At 45.3% G+C, this 18,643-nt stretch overlaps 1 protein-coding gene across 1 annotated transcript in view; it reads right to left on the bottom strand.

Moving 5' to 3' along the window:
* The window catches only part of LOC133244032 (adhesion G protein-coupled receptor E2-like), a 65,960-nt gene that overhangs the window by 32,581 nt on the left and 14,736 nt on the right, over nt 1-18,643 (bottom strand). Inside the window, exons 3-13 of the mRNA XM_061410701.1 lie at nt 18,504-18,623; nt 17,811-17,966; nt 12,654-12,800; nt 12,521-12,567; nt 12,330-12,407; nt 11,753-11,930; nt 9,589-9,696; nt 9,189-9,409; nt 8,819-8,998; nt 6,986-7,183; nt 6,476-6,711 (exon numbers count right to left, since the gene is read on the bottom strand). Coding sequence (XP_061266685.1) covers nt 6,476-6,711; nt 6,986-7,183; nt 8,819-8,998; nt 9,189-9,409; nt 9,589-9,696; nt 11,753-11,930; nt 12,330-12,407; nt 12,521-12,567; nt 12,654-12,800; nt 17,811-17,966; nt 18,504-18,623 — 1,669 coding nt within the window. The remainder of the gene's footprint in view (nt 1-6,475; nt 6,712-6,985; nt 7,184-8,818; nt 8,999-9,188; nt 9,410-9,588; nt 9,697-11,752; nt 11,931-12,329; nt 12,408-12,520; nt 12,568-12,653; nt 12,801-17,810; nt 17,967-18,503; nt 18,624-18,643) is intronic.

The following is an 18,643-nucleotide window of genomic DNA, read 5'->3' as shown; positions in this document are numbered from 1 at the left end:
TGTTCTAGCTATTGTAAATAGTGCTGCAATGAACATTGGGGTACATTTATTTTTTTCAATTTTGGCTCCCTGAGAACTCTTTAGTCTCCAGATTTGGTGGTTTTTGGATGTGGGTGACAGCTCATCTTAGTGAGGGACATAACAAAAGCCCACCTTTAGGACATTACCAAAATAATACAAATTACTGTCACATCTCCAGTTTCCCAAAGATATGATCTCAGGTAGAGTCAACTAGATTGTGAATTTAAAAGGAAGTACTGGAGAAAATCAGGGACATGGGGAACTTTGAAAAGCTCTGAAATATTCCCAGAAATCCATGGATGCATAAGGATATGCCCATGCTCAGTGAAGACCTGAGAAAGAAGACAACAGTCTCTCATCTCTGGCTGATCTTGAGGCTTGTGCAGTCAGGAAGTGAAAGCCCATACTGTTAAATAATCTTCCTGAAGTCTGAAGATGTGGCTTCTCACACAGATGCCTTTGTGGAAGTGTGCAAAACATACAGGCAAGGCATTTAAGGAAATCTCCAATTAAAATAAATAAAAAAAAAAAAAAGAAATCTTATGGCCAAACACTGGTTGGCCACTAGATTATACTGAACCAGATATGAGATCCTAGGCACCTAAAACTAAAAAATAAAAACAAGAACCTAAACTAGAACTCAAAGGCCACACACTGCAGGCAATTATCAATACACAGAACTAGTCTAGGAATGTCGTTAAACTATTAAACAAAGAGCAGCAAACTAAAAACAGATAACCTTGGAAGGCAGAGGGATCTGATAACTGGAGTGTTACAAAGTATTATCTAAAACATCTAGTTTTAAACAATAATTATAATATCCCTGGTGGCTCAGCTAGTAAAGTATCTGCCTGCAATGTGGGAGACCTGGGTTCGATAGCTGGGTTGGAGAGATCCCCTGAAGTGAACCGCTACCCACCGCAATATTCTGGCCTGGAGAATTCCATGGATTTTATAGTCCATGGGGTTGCAAAGAGATGGACATGACTGAGACTTACTTCTAAGGAACATACAAATAAACAAGAAAATATGCTATATACAGAGGAAAAAAAGAAGAAGTGTCTCTGAGAGGCACAGATAAAGAGGATGTGGTACATATACACAGTGGAATACTATCCTGCCACAAATACAATGAAACTGTGCCATTAGCAGCAACATGGCTGCAACTAGCAATTATCACACTAGAGAAGTCAGTCAGACAGAGAAAGATAAATACCATATGACATCACTTATCTATGAAATCTAAAATACGACACAAATGAACCTATCTATGAAATGGATACAGACTCATGGACGTAGTGGCCAGACTTGTGGTTGCCAAGGGGGCGGGGGTTGTGATTACATGTGGAATGGATAAACAACAAGGCCCTGTTGTGTAGCACACAGAATTCTGTTTAATATCCTATCGAATATTGGATTTCATATGTTTATCAGCATAAACATATGAAAAGATGCTCAACATCACTCATTATTAGATAAATGCAAATCAAAACTACAGTGAGGTATCAACTCACACTGGTCAGAATTGAGTTCACTTCAGTTCAGTTCAGTCACTCAGTCGTGTCCGACTCTTTGTGACCCCATGATTCACAGCAAGTCAGGAATCCATCACAAACTTCTGGAGTTCACTCAAACTCATGTCCATTGAGTCAGTGATGCCATCCAGAAATCTCATCCTCTGTCGTCCCCTTCTCCTCCTGCCCCCAATCCCTCCCAGCATCAGTTTTTTCCCCAATGAGTCAACTCTTCGCATGAGGTGGCCAAAGTATTGGAGTTTCAGCTTTAGCTGAACATGTAGGACAGATTTCCAATGAACACCTAGGACAGATTTCCTTTAGAATGGACTGGTTGGATCTCTTTGCAGTCCAAGGGACTCTCAAGAGTCTATTCCAACACCACAGTTCAAAAGCATCAATTCTTCGGTGCTCAGCTTTCTCCACAGTCCAACTCTCACATCCATACATGGCCACTGGAAAAACAGCCTTGACTAGACAGCCTTTTGTTGGGAAAGTAATGTCTCTGCTTTTTAATATGCTATCTAGGTTGGTCATAACTTTCTTTTAATAACTTTTAATAACATAACTTTCTTTCTGTGCACTTTCAATTTCATGGCTGCAATCACCATCTGCAGTGACTTTGGAGCCCCCAAAAATAAAGTCAGCCAGTTTCCACCATTTCCCCATATATTTTCCATGAAGTGATGGGACCAGATGCCATGATCTTAGTTTTCTGAATGTTGAGCTTTAAGCCAACTTTTTCACTCTCCACTTTCACTTTCATCAAGAGGTTTTTTAGTTCCTCTTCACTTTCTGCCATAAGGGTGGTGTCATCTGCATATCTGAGGTTATTGATATTTCTCTCGGCAATCTTGATTCCAACTTGTGTTTATTCCAGTCCAGTGTTTCTCATGATGTACTCTGCATAGAAGTTAAATAAGCAGGGTGGCAATATACAGCCTTGACGTACTCCTTTTCCTACTTGGAACCAGTCTGTTGTTCCATGTCCAGTTCTAACTGTTGCTTCCTGACCTGCATACAGATTTCTCAAGAGGCAGGTCAGGTGGTCTGGTATTCCCATCTCTTTCAGAATTTTCCACAGTTTATTGTGATCCACACAGTTAAAGGCTTTGGCATAGTCAATCAAGCAGAAATAGATGTTTTTCTGGAACTCTCTTGCTTTTTCCATGATCCAGCAGATGTTGGTAATTGGATCTCTGGTTCCTCTGCCTTTTCTAAAATGAGCTTGAACACATGGAAGTTCATGGTTCATGTATTGCTGAAGCTTGACTTGGAGAATTTTGAGCATTACTTTACTAGCATGTGAGATGAGTGCAATTGTGCAGTAGTGTGAATATTCTTTGGCATTGCCTTTCTTTGGGATTGGAATGAAAAATGACCTTTTCCAGTCCTGTGGCCACTGCTGAGTTTTCCAAATTTGCTGGCATATTGAGTGCAGCACTTTCACAGCATCATCTTTCAGAATTTGGAATAGCTCAACTGGAATTCCATCACCTCCACTAGCTTTGTTCATAGTGATGCTTTCTAAGGCCCACTTGACTTCACATTCCAGGATGTCTGGCTCTAGGTCAGTGATCACACCATCGTGATTATCTGGGTCATGAAGATCTTTTTTGTACAGTTCTTCTGTGAATTCTTGCCATCTCTTCTTAATATCTTCTGCTTCTGTTAGGTCCATACCATTTCTGTCCTTTATTGAGCCCATCTTTGCATGAAATGTTCCTTTTGTATCTCTGATTTTCTTGAAGAGATCTCTAGTCATTCCCATTCTGTTGTTTTCCTCTATTTCTTTGCATTGATCACTGTAGAAGGCTTTCTTATCTCTTCTTGCTATTCTTTGGAACTCTGCATTCAGGTGTTTATATCTTTCCTTTTCTCCTTTGCTTTTCATCACTCTTCTTTTCACAGCTATTTGTAAGGCCTCCTCGGACAGCCATTTTGCTTTTTTGCATTTCTTTTCCATGGGGATGGTCTTGATCCCTGTCTCCTGTACAATGTCACGAACCCCATTCCATAGTTCATCAGGCACTCTATCTTTCAGATCTAGGTCCTTACGTCTATTTCTCACTTAAATTCATAGCCATCATCAAAAAATCTACAAACAAAAATGCTGGAGAGGGTGTGGGGAAAATGGAACCTTCTTGCACTGTGGGTGGGAATGTAAATTGATTCAAACACTATGGAGAATGGTATGGAGATTCCTTAAAAATCTAGGATTAAAACAAACATATGACCCAGCAATCTCACTACTGTTCAATTACCCTGAGAAAACCATAATTTAAAAGGACACATGTACCCCAGTGTTCACTGCAGTGCTATTTACAGTAGCCAGGACATGGAAGCAACCTAGATATCCACTGACAGATGAATAGATAAAGAAGTTGTGGTATAAATATATAATGGAATCTTATTCAACTGTAAAAAAGAACAAATTTGAATTAGGTGTAGTGTGTTGGATGAACCTAGAGACTGTTACCAAGAGTGAAGTAAGTCAAAAAGAGAAAACCAATATATAGTAATGTGGTTATATAGTATCTAGAAAAATAGTACTGATGGAGCTATTTGAGGGAAGGAATGGAGATGCAGACATGGAGAATAGAATTGCAGATACAGTGAGGGAAGAACAAGGTAGGATGAACTGAGAGAATAACATTGACATATATACACCAGCATGTGTACAACAAATAGCTGATAAGAAGTTGTTCTCTAATACAGGGAGCCCAGCCTGTTGCTCTGTGATGACCTGGAGGGGTGGGATGGGGGGAAGAGAGGGAGACTCAAAGGGGCACAGTATATATGTATGTAATTATGGCTGATTCACACTATTGTACGGCATAAACCAACACAACATTGCAAAGCAATTATCCTCCAATTTTAAAAAAAATGCATAAATGGAAAAAATATTGAAAAGAGTATATATTCATATGTTCATATATAACTGAATCAGTCTGTTGTACAGAAGAAATTAACATGACATTGTAAATCAACTATATTTCAGTTTAAAAATAAATGAAAGAAATTATGAAATACTTGATATAGGCCAGTAATTAATATAATACCCTTTGGGAGGATGTGACTTTTTATTCTGAGAAGAGTGAAAATCATTTTCACTTAAGATGGATGACTGCATCCCATAAGGTAGAAACAAAGACTATATTGCTGTTGATGATGGATATGTGGATATCTTCTTCAAATATGTGTAGAAATATGTACATAGTTCTAAGGAGCCCAAGGAGTGGATTCTAGAAGTAACTGACTTTTTGCCTGTTGACTGCAACAACATCCTGCTTTGTTGTGCTTTGTAGTATCATCTTGACCTTATAGACATTTCTTCCTTGAGAGTTGGATTCATGTCACGATTTTATGATAATCCAATGCCATTTTTTTTCTGAAGAGGCATTACCTGGTATTTTCAATGCCAATATTAATAAAGTCAAAAGTTTCAAAAAAGGTAAAATATTTGAATATGTGTTTCTCCAAAGAAAATATGCAAATGGTCAATAAGCAGGTGAAAAGATGCTCAACATCAATAGTCATTGGAGAAATCACAAATTGAAACCACAATGAAATTTGACTCCATTCTCATTGCTACTACTACTACCACTGATAATCACATGGAGAAACTGAAAGCCTCATATATTGCTAGTTGGCTTGTAAAATGGTCCAGAAGCTTTGGAAAACAAGTGGTGGTTTGTCAGAAGGCTAACCAGATCTTCCATTTGACCCCAGGATTCTACTTGTAGAGTAGATATATAACCAGGAAAAATGAAACTTGTACATTTATGTTTGTAGTGATCTCATTCATAATAGCTTTACAAAAAGGTAAATAAGCTAAATGTCTATCAGCTGATGGATGGATAAACAAAATGTGACATATCCATATAATGGAATATTATTTGCAAAATGATAGCAACAAAAACAACGACAAAAAGTGAGGTCATGATTCATACTACGATATGAATGAACCTTGAAAACTTCAGGCTAAGTAAAAACATCCACAAAAGACCACATGCATAATTGCATTTATGTGAAATATCCAATAGAGACAGAAAGTAGATAAGCATTTGTCAGGGGTTGGGGCAGAGGAGTGGGTAGAAGGAATGAGAAGTGAATTTTATTGTGTATGAGGTTTCTTTGGGGAGTTGAAAATGTTGTAAAATTAGACTGTGATGATAGCTGCAGTACCCTGTGGCTATTCTAAAAACCACTGATTTGTACACTTTTAAAGGGTGAATTTTGCAGTGAGCAAGTGAAAGTTGTTCAGTCATGTCTGACTCTTTGTGACCCCCTGGACTATTCAATCCATGGAATTCTCCTGGCCAGAATACTGGAGTGGTAGCCTTTCCCTTCTCCAGGGTTTCTTCCCAACCCAGGGATCGAACCCAGGTCTCCCACAGATCAGGCAGATTCTTTACCAGCTGAGCCACAAGGGAAGCCCTACAATATATGTAGCATATGTCAACAAAAATGCAAAAACAGTAAGTCTAGTATTAAAAGCTGAAAATAAAAGTGTAAGCTAAGAATCTTGACTCTGAATTTGAATTAAGCTTGGCTACCTACTAAACTGAATTAAACTGTGCACGTTTCTGCATTTACTTAAACTATTTGTGCTTCAGTTTACTTATCTGTAAAGTGGGGTGAATTACAGCGTCTACTATTACAAATGAAAAATTGAAACATCCTATAGAATTAGGATAAAAAAGCAGGCTATATTTTTCTAAATGATGCCCTAAGCACTTCCTTTGATTTCCTCTTTGTTATTTCACGAACAGAGGTTGAAGGCATTCTCCTTCATTATTATCATCCTCTACCAAAGATGACCTAGGGATTATTACTTAGTGTCTGTATATATTGTGATCTGTCATAGTCAAATACTACATTTGTTCTACAACACATGATTGTGCTGGAGAGATAAGAACAGTTGGAAGTTAATTTACCTGGTGGAAGTCCCATAAAGATGAGGCCTGGATGCTGCAGAAATGGCCACAATCACAGCAGGGACTCCGTAGCCAACAGGGAACATGGCCTTCTTCATGAACCTGTTGATACCGGAGTAGTTGACCACCGTCAGGTTGCGTGCAGAGAGGAAGAGGTGCAGGCCCACCAGCAGCATCCAGGTGAAGGAGGCCAGGTAGAGATAGTGTAAGGCACCTGCAATGATGGCGCACAGCACCTGCAGGAGGAGGAAGATGCCACCAGGAGGGACTGTCAGGGTGGAGCACAGCCCTGGTACTTCTATAACTTTCCACTAGGGAGAACTTTGATGTGTATGAAGGAGTTGTCAACAGAGTCTTTGTCTTCTAGTCGTGGCAGTCAATGTGAGACTGGTTATTTTCCAATTTAACCTTACCTGAAACCCAAGTCATTTTATAAAAGTGTCCAAAGCAGTGTGGCTTCATGAACTCAGAATCCCCTGGGGGAGGAGTATTTTGGAAAAGTATACGAACCTTGCTCTCAGTTCTGTCGATGGCTGTGAGGAAGAGCAGGTGGGCCAGGAAGAGGCAGAGTGAGAGCTGCAGGTGGAGCGAGGTGCTGGTGTTCTGGATGGCTTTGCACAGCAGGAAGGTGAGGGCCGCCAGGAGGAGGCAGAGCAGAGAGAGGCTCAGCCCCACGTAGGTGATCACAGTCAGTGCGGGATCCTCCTCCTGGGACCCAGCAGAGAGGGGACCACAGTCACGCTTTCCTGCTCTGGGTAATGACCCTTCCACCATTTTTATTTTTAGACATAGAAAAATCAGAATAGAAGGCCTAGATAGAGTTAGTATATTTATGGATAGCTTTCTCCAGCTTCTGAATGTTAGAATTTTATGGGATCTGAATGATGAATTCTGTCCCTGGAAGGACAGAGGGACAGGAGAATCTTTAGTCAGGAACAAACTCTGGAACTCACAAGGGTTTATTTTCCTGTAGACTTCTGTGCATGACTCAGCCTCCCAGTTACCACAGTAGGTACACAGAGGCATGAAACTTCATGCTGAGTACCACCCTCCATCCCCACCATGTGATGGTGTGTGACAGAATCTGTACCTGAGATTCTCTGTCCAGGTATTAATCACCTGCCTTGGACACCACTCACCCCAATGACTATAGATTAGAACTGAACCCTTGACAGAGGAAGTCTACTATATTTTGACAATGGTGGTAGCATAAAATTCATATTATCTGCCTCCCCTGAGCACCCTGTTGTGAAGACCCCTGGGGTAAACAGAATTTTAATGTGGCAACCACAGCCTCATGTCCATCTCTGCTATATATTCAGTCAAGAGCCAACCCAGTTGCTGCTGTGAAGAGAGTGTTGCAGGTGAAATTCAAGCCCTCCATCAACTGACTTAGAGAGTTTATCCTGGTTAGACCTGTTGTAACCAGAAGAGCCTTCAGAAGAGGCAGGCTCTTCTTGGAGAAAACGATTCAGAGTTTGAGAGAGTTCTGACATGAGGGAGTTTCTGCTGCTGATCTCCAGACAGATTCACTGGTGCACTGTGAGAGGTCCCAGAGGAGAATTAGGACCAGAAAGAAGGCTGAGTGCTGAAGAACTGATGCTTTTGAATTTTGATGCTGTGGAAGACTCGCTGAGAGTCCCTTGGACATCAAACAGATCAAACCAGTCAGTCCTAAAGGAAATCAACCCGGAATGTTCATTGGAAGGACTGAGCTGAAGCTCCAATACTTTGGCCCCTGATGTGCACAGAGTCCACTCATTGGAGAAGACCCTGATGCTGGGAAAGAATGAAGGCAAAAGGAGAACGGGACAGCAGAGGATGAGATGGTTGGGTGGCATCAATGCCACAGTGGATATGACTCTGAGTAAAATCTGGGAGATACTGAAGGACAGTGGAACCTGTTCTGCTATAGTATATGGGGTCGCAAGGTGTGGGACATGACTTAGCAACTGAACAACAGCAACAGATGAGAAGCAATGCAGGCAACCATGGGAACTGAGCCTGGTTCTCTGCTGCCAGAGATAAAGAAAATACTACCTCAGTCCTACTAACACCAGAAACTGAAATCAGGGAGTTAGGGGACAACCCCAATTTTCTGATGAAAGGTTTATAAGACTTGTAGGAACCTGAACAGAGAGCTCATCTGAACCACGACTATTTGCTAACTTGAAGAAACTGTGAGATAATAATAAATGTATGTTTCTAAAGCTGCTGTGTGTGGGGGAATTTGTTACACCTGGTGGGCTGCCGTCTATGGGGTCGCACAGAGTCGGACACGACTAAAGTGAGGCAGCAGCAGCAGCAGTAGCCCTTGGATGATGTCTGTCTGAGGGTTCTCACCTGAACACTGTAGTGGGCCATGAGGACAGCAAAGATGCTGAGGTGGCTGCACTGGCAGGTGGTGCTGTTGTCTCTGGTGCTGGTCACCCAGCAGCCTCTGGTGTCCCAATGACCACTTCCATTCTGGCCATGCTCCCAATACACACAGTGCACCTTCTCTCTTGGCCCAGGGGTCACTGACTGTGTCAACAGGAAGAGGAAGTGGGTGTGAGTTCGGGGTTCTGTTGCTCAGAAATGCTGACCCAAAGCTAGCTTGTGAAGGGCTTTCCTAAACAGTTTATGCACCCATGGCACAGCCCCCTGAAGCCCAAGGCTGGGCCCAGGACTCAGGCCTGTTCCACACCCACCACTCCATCCCATTTGGACTCACATGTTGGAAGACAAAGGTGACTGGGGACCTGAGGTTCTCAGTGTCCTTGTTGGTGATAAAGGCAGATATGACATCCGACAGCAGGATGTGGGAGGTTTCCTGCAGCAAACCCCTGTGTGTCTCATGTAGAGTTGTCAGTTCCTCAGCATCCAGGACCAGAGGGGCCTCCGCCAGGAATCTGTCCATCCCTGGAGTGGACAGGAGGCCCACCACAGCAAGACCTGCAGGACAAGGCTAAGGTTGACATCTTGCAGTGCCCGAAAGGACCTCTTCTACAGATGGACTATTTCCTTTTGCCCCACCATACCCCACAATTCCCTTTAAACTTCAATATCCCATTTGTCATATCCTTGGGCATCTTGACACACAGTGAAGACTTACCCACTGTCTCAGCCATTACCTGAGTCACCAGAATCATGCACTGTATCCCAGGTCAGCATCATCTTTGTCTGTTTCTGAATCAAGGTGATATTCCTGTAGCTTGGCACCTGCACCTCCAGTGACAGTTCTATGAATTGTGGGAGTTAGATTAGTAATTGTGATTGTTTTGATGACTATAACACCATGGTGTTCAGTTGCTAAGTCATGTCCAACTCTTTGCAACCCCACGGACTGTTTCATGTCAGGCTTCCCAGTGCTTCACTAACCCATGGAGTTTGATCAAATTCATGTCCATTGAGTCAGTGATTTCTATCTAACCATCTCATGCTGTGCTGCCTCTTTCTCCTTTTGCTTTCAATCTGTCCCAGCATCAGGGTCTTTTTCAATGAGACACAGATATACTATATATGCTTATATAGTATATCTGTTTAATTATTATGATGGAGAATTCCTGGCCATTTAGTGGTTAGAACTTGGGCTTTGAACCCAGGGTGACCTGGGTTCAATCCCTGGTCAGGGAATTAAGATCCTGCATGCTGCATGCCATGGCCAAAAGAAAAAAAAATAGGCAAAAGGACTTGAGTAGATAGACATATTTCCAAGAAAGGTACAAAAATGCTCAACAATGACATAAAAAAATATTAAACATCCTTAGGTACTAGAGAAATGCAGATTAAACCATGATGCAATCTCTCCTGACAGCTACTAGAATGGCTATGACAGAAAAAAAAAATGGAAGCAACAGGTGTCACTGACAATAAGGAGACTGGAACCCTTGTACATTGCTGTTGGCAATGGAAAATGGAAAAAAAGCCACTTTGCGAAAATAGTTAGGTAGTTTCTCAAAAAGTTGAAAATAGGACTACTGCATAACTCAGCAATACCACTCCTAGCTTTGTGACTCAAATGAATTAAAATAGATATTCAAGCCAATACCTATACATCAATATGCACAGTAGTACTGTTCACAACAGTCAAAATGTAGAAATAACCCAAATGTTTATAGGAAATATAATATATATATTTCTATTTATAGGAGCTATCCAGGATGGAAATCCATAGGGACAGAAAACCAATAACTGATTGCCAGGGCTGAAGGAAAGGAGAAATTTGTGACTGTTTAGTGGACAGAGAATACCTTTACGATTATGAAACTGTTTTAGAAATAGAGGTGAAGGTTATACACCTCTGTGAATACACTACTACATGTCTCCAAATTGTACACTCTGGTTAAAATGGTGAATTTATATTAAGTGCATTTCAACTTAATAAAACAAATCAGACTTAAATAGCAAACAATACTAGATTTATACACTTCCAAATTTAATACCTTGTTTTCTTTTGAAAAGAAAGTGAAAGTATTAGTGACTCTTGTCTGACTCTTCGTGACCCCATGGACTGTAGCCCACCGGACTCTTCTGTCCTTGGAATTCTCCAGGCAGGAGCACTGGGAGTGGATTGCCACTTCCTTCTTTAGGGGATATTACTGACCCAGGGATTGAACCCAGGTATCCTGCATTGCAGGCAGATTCTTTACCATCTGAGACAGCAGGTGGTCTTGTTTTGAAGCGATTTATATTTTATCATAAATTCTTCAGTATAATTATTTCCTTTGCTGATACTTCATTTTACAATGAAAGTTTAGTTTTTCATTTATTTTTAACCTCTTTTTCTCTCTGTTTTTCACTGAAGTGCAATTGAACTAGAATATTATAATAGTTTCAGGTGTATGATACAATGATTTGATATTATCATACATTATAACATGATCAGCACACTAACTCTAGTTACCACTCATTTCCATATATTATTGACTACATTTCCTATGCTGAACATCATTGGTGGTGGTTTAGTCACTACGTCATGTCTGACTTCTGCAAACCCCTGGACTGTAGCCCTCCAGGATCTTCTGTCCATGGATTCCCCATGCAAGAATACTGGAGCAGGTTGCCATTTCCTTCCCCAGATTCTGTACCTTACATCCTTTTATTTATTTCACAACTACAAGTTTGTACCTATTAATCCCTCTCAACGATTTTGCCCTTAACCTTTTATTTTAATTTGTTTATGACATTAACTGGGATATATAAGCATGGTCACTTTGCTCTAGTGGGATTGGAAGAGCAAGGAGGCAGGGAACAAGCGAAGCAGGAACCTGTGGTCAGACTCAGGTACTGACTTACCTATGCCTGCAGATGAATTGAAGGTAAATGACCCTTTAGGCAGTGCCTTGCTCACCCCTCTCAGGACATTTTCCAGGCCAAAGAGCAGGTTAGTGACCACAAAGTGCTGCTCTGAGAAGGGCAGGGTTTTCAGGTCCCCGGGGGTCTCCAGCAAATCACCCGTCTCCTGTACGAGGTCCTGGGGGGATGGGGACACAAAGCCAGTAGCCCATGCATCTGAGAGGCCGTATGAAGTTATGACCCAGTCACAGAGAACAGACTAAAGAGACTGTCTGGGTGATACAGGTGGTACTGGATGGGATTCCCTGGGTGATTTTTGCCCCTTCAATCCAGCCACTCAGAGGTCAAACTTTTTCATTAGTGTCAAGGATGATGTAAACCCAATGTCCAGAAATAGAGAAAGGAAAGGGCATTAGTAGATGTGCCATGGTGTTCAGTAGTCACTACACATGTCCACTCTTCCCACCCACCCTGTGGGAGAGTGTGCCATTGTTGTTGGGGTGTCCCTTTCCAGATCAAATTTTCCCAAGGCTTCTATGGGATGGTTCTGCCTGCCTCCCTTGGGTCCGGCCCTTACCTGAACAGTGTTCAGGACAGAGGCCGAACTGAAGTTTCTGCCCAGATCCTGGATTCTGTTCAAGAAGTGAGAGAGCACCTAGGGGAGAAGACAAGGTGGTCAGAGAGCCTCATGTGAGTGTGGGAGCTTGGGGGAAATGAACGGGCTTTGCGAAGAGATTTCCTGCTGCCTGTCCCTTTGGGGCCACTCACCTGGCTCTTGATTCCAGAGGGAGCAGTCCAGGTGGGGAAGGAGATCTCTGCAGGGGACAGGTGAGCAACTCATTAGGTGTGGCAGTGTCTGTGTTTGCTGTGGGTGGGTCTTAGATCAGGGTAGGACAGGTACCTTTACAGATTGTGTCCTTTTGCTTATCCTTGAGTCCAGGTTTAGGCTCCCAGCCTTGGCGGCAGTGGCACGTGTATGAACTCACAGTGTTGACACAGACGGTGGAGTTGTGACACTGATGCTGCCCGGAGCTGCACTCATCCACATCTGGGGACAAGAAGGAGGGGGTCAGACTCTGCCTCAGTCCTGTGAGGCCCCTGTCCTCCTTGTGCCCCTCTTTTTCCCCATATTATTTCCCCAGGAGGTGATGCCACCTCCTAGAATCAAGTACAGCACATCTTTGAGTAGTGGATGCTGTGAAAATATATATAGGAAGTGTGTAGAGTTCTGACAGACAGCAGATGAGACAAGTACAGCTTGTGAAAATACTGAAATATTCTCTTTCCAGTTGGTGATTAGCTGTTGCCTGGGGTCCCTGGGAGCCTTCTGCTTGGTATCCCAGCTCCTTCTCTAGGACCCCCCACCCCTCCAAGATCTTTTCACATTTAGCCTCAAAATGCGTAACACCTTACACAGCAGGGGACCCCCAGTGATCTTTCTGTTTGGTTTGTGTGGGTACCAATGAGTATATGGTTAGATGTTTTGAGTGTGGGTCTCCAAGAGTGTAGCATTTGAGCTCCAAACATTCACAGACTGTGTTGTTTGGGCCATTGGGGGACCCATGGATAGGCTTCCACCTGGGGCGGCAGTGGCACTCATAGCCGCCCATGGAGTTGAGGCAGTGGGTGGAGCTGTGGCATGGCTTTTTCCCTGAGGTGCATTCATTCACATCTGAGGACAAAGCCAGGAGATCAGAGCTACTCCCCTTCACTCACTGCACCCATTCTTCAAGCCCCTTCTCAGATTTCTTAGCACTGTGCTCTGAGGACACCCTCTCTCTGCAAGTTACCTGGCCTGTTGGAATAAAAATGTGTGATAGCATTTTCTAATGCAAAAGTTCCATAAGCTCAGATCCTTCCTGCAAGGTGGACAGGGCACAACTTTGTGGGTGCAGGTGTAATCCCAGACCAAGCTGAATCCCTTCACGTCTGGTGCAGGAGGCTCTGTGGGCTTCTAACCAGGGAGGTTGTAGCACTGATCATGACCACGTGTGATGCAGTGGGTGAGGGGGAGGCACCACTGCCATCTGGAGCTGCATCCCTGCCTTTATTAGAACAGAACCCAGAGGACAAGTCCTGTGCAGCCCAGGTCTCCAAGCTCGTCACTGTGCTAAGGGCACAGCTCTCCTCATAGTGTTGCTGCCTCTTCATTGCCAAAGGTTGTCATGGCAGCTTCCCTTAAGATGACTCCAGCTGGGACATTGTTCCTATTTTTAAGAAGAAAAATGAGGCGAAGATAGAAACTGAGTCATGGAAGCTCGACTCCTCCATCAATGCTCTTGCTCACATTCTCTTTAGCCCTGAACCGAGGTTCCCCCTCTGAAAGCCAGAGGTGACACCTCCCTCTGCTCGAATGTAGCAGATGCAGAAGGGGTGAGGTCTGGGGATGTTCTTGGGGGGCAGGGAACTCTACAAAGAAACCCCAGGCCCAGAAGGCTCTGCTGTCTCCCTGGTCTGTGGTGGGACCATTTGAGGAGGCGATCCTTGGACAGGGCCCCAGCAGGCCCTTGGTGTCACAGGAGCCTGAGTCTCGTCTCCCTCATTCTTGGGGTCCCTGAACCACCTCAGCTCCTTCCCCAGCTCCAGGCCTGCCTCACACTGTCTTCCGAGGGTCTACATGTGCAATGCCTCAGGTCCTCTGGGCTGAACTCCAAGCCGGGTGGGCACTGGCAGGTGTAGTTGCCCTCGGTGTTGATGCAGACACTGCGGCCTTTACAGACTCGGGGTCTGTGCTGACATTCGTCCACATCTGCAAGGGGAAGGAGAGGTTGATGGATACCTGCTGCTGTGGACAGCCTTCTGGTCTGGATGTCAGCCATGTTTCTCAGCATAGAAGCATCCAGAAGGGCCCACTTTCTCTTTCTTGGTGAGTGGGGGCCTCTCCTCATTCATATTGAGTTATGCTATGGATGAGCATGGTGACCCAGAAGTTCTGTCATCCAGAAGTGGCCATAAGTGGCCCAAGTTACCCAGTTTGCTCTCTCTGACTCTGTGAGCCTCTCTGGGAAGAACCCAGCTGGATGGGGGCATCACAGCTGCCTGTGTCCAAGGCTAAAGATTTGGACAAAGGCCTGGGTGGGTCTTCTTGGTAACCGAGTAAAGCTGTGTTCCTTGAGCAGGGCCCATCTTGGTTCCCAGTGATGCACTTTGTCCTGACTTCCCCAGGGCAAATGCTGCCACTGAGTTCTCCTTGGATCCTGCTGACCCCGGCAGTACAGCGCTTTTCCATCCATGCTGAGACTCCAGCTCTGTGGACATGGATGAAGACCCACCCCTGAGTCATGCAGCTCAAGGCTAAGGCTTGTGGGCAGTTGCACAGAAAATGAAAGTGAAATTGAATTCGCTCAGTCGTGTCTGACTCTTTGCGACCCTGTGGACTGTAGCCCACCAGGCTCCTCTGTCCATGGGATTCTCCAGGCAAGAATACTCGAGTGGGTTGCCATTTCCTTCTCCAGGGGATCTTCCTGACCCAAGGATCGAACCCAGGTCTCCTGCATTGCAGGCAGACACTTTAACCTCTGAGCTACCAGGGAAGCTCAGTGGGCACCAGGCTGTGCTGGACAGTGGGTTTGATGTCTGGCCAGTCAGCTTTAGGGCTCTGAAGGTGCCTTTATCTGATTCCCATGAAGGCATACCCCAGACTGGCAGGAAGTGATGAGAATCCACAGCTGAGCAAGGCTCATGATGGGCAAGGGCTGGGTGGCTGGAGCAGGGAGAAGGTGCTCATGGGCGAAGGGTGGCAGGTGTTTCTGCCATCTTGACACTTGGCCTCCCACTAGATATGTGGACATGTGCACACTGCTGGGTGGGGCTCAGCCTCTACCTTCTGTCCTCACATGATCTGGGTCATTGTGCAGTCTGGGTTGATCTCCTTAGTAGAGGGTCAGATCAGAGGAAATGGTCCCTGGTGACAACTTATCATTGAGACCAGATGGAAACCTCTTCATTTACTTGATTCTTCCAGTGAGTTGGGGGTTGATGTCACCCTGCCACACCCCTGACACAACATCCTCCCAGGCCCCAGTCATCAGAGCTACCTCAGGCCCATGAACTGAAATTATGGGAGAGGGTCAGGTGGAGCCTTGGATGGGGAAATAAATGGAAGCTAAGCAGTTGAGATGTTGCATCAGGGTGCCAGGAGGCATCTTCTCCAGACAGTTTGCTGGCAGGGTCAGTGATGGCTGGGGACAGTGGAGCATTACTTGAGTCTTCCTCCTCTCACATTTCTGGATGGGGCCCCAGAGTCCACCATGATCTGGGGTCTCAGAAGCCCCACTGGGGACAGGTCTTCTCCCAGAGAGCACTAACAGTGGCAATGAGGACAGATAGTGTTCTGGAACACACGGTGCTGTGACCACACTAAGTATCTTGAATGTCGCTTTCTCTTTTGTTTTAAGAAAATAAGAGGCATGTGACAGTGGGATGTTCTGAACATCCAGAAGAGACCCTCTGCAGAGGTTCTGAGTCTTGGGGTTCAGAGAGGGTTGGGAGACTAGATGGGCACACAGGACAGCCGTCTGATGCCTGGAAAAGTTGAACAAGGTGCCCAGGGACCCAGCCCAGGTCTTCTTCTCATAGCAGACCTCATGTCCTGAACATGGATGGACAGGTACTTGGGTGCAGTGAGGGCTGAAATACTGAGGTGGGGAGAGTAAGACAATTCAGCTGAGCCTGTCACAGATCTAGGTCTTCAGGCAGAAGGTTTTGATGCAAACCAGCAGGTGGCTCTCTCCCTGTCATCCACCTTGAGGTCTGTTGAGGTCCCCTCCCACATCAGTCTTCTACATCTCTGTCTCTGGAGGGTCTCACAACAATGGGTGAGCAGCCCCCTTAGTGCAGACACACTGAGTGGGATCAATGATCACCATGTGCAGTTGTGCAGGTTGCTTACTGCACAAGAGTATCTGGCCAATGAGGCAAATTGGGGGCAGAAGGTCAACTCAGTCTCCATTCCCCAAACACACAGTAGGCCTGGAGATGAGGGACCATTACTAATTTACTGAAGGCTCTGTCTTCTGACCAGGTCATGAGTTCAAGCACAACAGCCACCCACCGAGGCTGCTATAGGCTAGCAGGGACTCCACACAGATGCAGGTCCCCTCTTCCCTCCCACTGGGGAGGCTCTGCTGCCCTCTGTCTGCAGTGCAGGAGGGAAGGGACTGGGCCCACAGTCGCTGGCTCTTCTCCCTGTAGCAGGGTGGTCAAAGAACCCTCTTCAGAGTCCTCTGTACCCTGAGCTCAGCATTCTTCTCACCTCCCACCTTCTCTCTCCTCCCCTCCTCACCCTCAGTGTTCAGGTCTATCCCTCTTCATGGACCCCTCTCTGGAGTCCTGTCTGACCCACTGCTGGCCCCTTGCCCCTTTCCCTACCTGCCTGCTCCCCCTGGAAGTGGGGCAAAGCCTGGTGATGTGTGGAGGCCATGCTCCTCCTGGTCCTGGTGAGACAGTGGGCAGGACAGCTGCTCCTGAGCACCCACCTGGGGCAGAGCCCCCAAGGATGCCCATCATGGAGAGGGTATGTTAGATCATGATGACGAAAATTTAAAATCCCAACAGCCATCAGTGTTTTGTGCTTTGTGACCTCATATACCTTTCCAGCAATTCTATGAGGTAAACATCATAATTCCTCCTGCCCCCATTTTTTATAGTCAGGTAAGCTGGGGCACAGAGAGAGGTGAATTAACTTGTCCAAGGTCACGTAGTGATTTTGGCAAAGTTGCTTTTGTTTTTATTTGTGCAAGATAGGGGTACTTAAAAAAGAAAACAGAAAATCACAATAATATTATCACATCTCCCGTGTTAACAGTGATTTCTGAAAAAGTGTCCTGGCCAGTGTCACACATGCAGCTCTCAGGTGGCAAAGCCAGGACCTGGGTCCTTGGCTCGTACCATCTGCCTCTCTGTGCGGGTGGGACAGGTATCTGTAAACTGTCCCAACTCAGACCTGGGTGCTACACCTGTAACCAAGGTCCTGTCCCCTGGATGCTTCAGAAATGACTCAGCATTTCAGCCCTGAAATGTCAAAAATGAGAGGCAGGAAATGCAGCCTCATTCTTACCTCGACATGTGTTCTCACTCTCATTCCGGAAGATCATTGCCCCAGAAACAGGCTCATATCCTGGGCTGCATGTGCAGTAGTAGCCCCCTTCCGTGTTCTGGCAGTCTGCTGAACTTCCACAGTCCACTTGTGAGGGCGGTCCACACTCATTGATGTCTGGAACACAACAGGACATAGGTTCACCTCCCAAAGATGTGTGTCCCCTCAAGACAGATATCCCCATCCCCTACCTGACTCTGCAGCACTGGGCCTGATATGTAATCCATGTCTTTTTGGAATGATTTAGACTCTTGGTCAATATAGCTGAGTCTAGGATGCAGCTGGAACAAGCCATCCCTGAACCTTGTGCAGTCAGCTCTGATCTTCCTAGCCCTCTGACTGGCACCCCAGATTGGGACACAGTGGGCAGTGCTGAAGTGGGGAGTGGGTAGAAGTTCTGAATCTCCCTCCTCAGTCCTGAAAGGACAAATTGAGGCTCAGACTCCAGACTTCTGAAGACCTAGCTCTTCCAGGAAGCCAGGATTATTCATGTCTCATCTCTCCACCTTTGTATCTTTTTGTTTTTCTTTTTTCTGTGCTTGACAGTTCTGAGGACAAAGCCTGAGGCACCCATCGAATATCCATGTCTCCCATGGGTACTGGGCTGTACCCCACATTCTCTGCATGTCCTGCAACCGCCCCAAGTCTTCGTACCATCACAGCTTTCCAAGGGGTCCGTGAAGATCTCCCCAGAAAAAGAAATGAATCCTGGAGCACAGCGGCAGGCAGTACCATTGACACATGAGGAGTTTGGAGGGCATCGCAGAGCGCAGGCTGTGGGGGGCAGAAGTGGG

Source organism: Bos javanicus, unplaced genomic scaffold (assembly GCF_032452875.1).
Source record: "Bos javanicus breed banteng unplaced genomic scaffold, ARS-OSU_banteng_1.0 tig00004450_1, whole genome shotgun sequence".
NCBI classification, from domain to species: Eukaryota; Metazoa; Chordata; class Mammalia; order Artiodactyla; family Bovidae; genus Bos; species Bos javanicus.
This window is presented reverse-complemented; position numbering and strand designations above follow the sequence as displayed.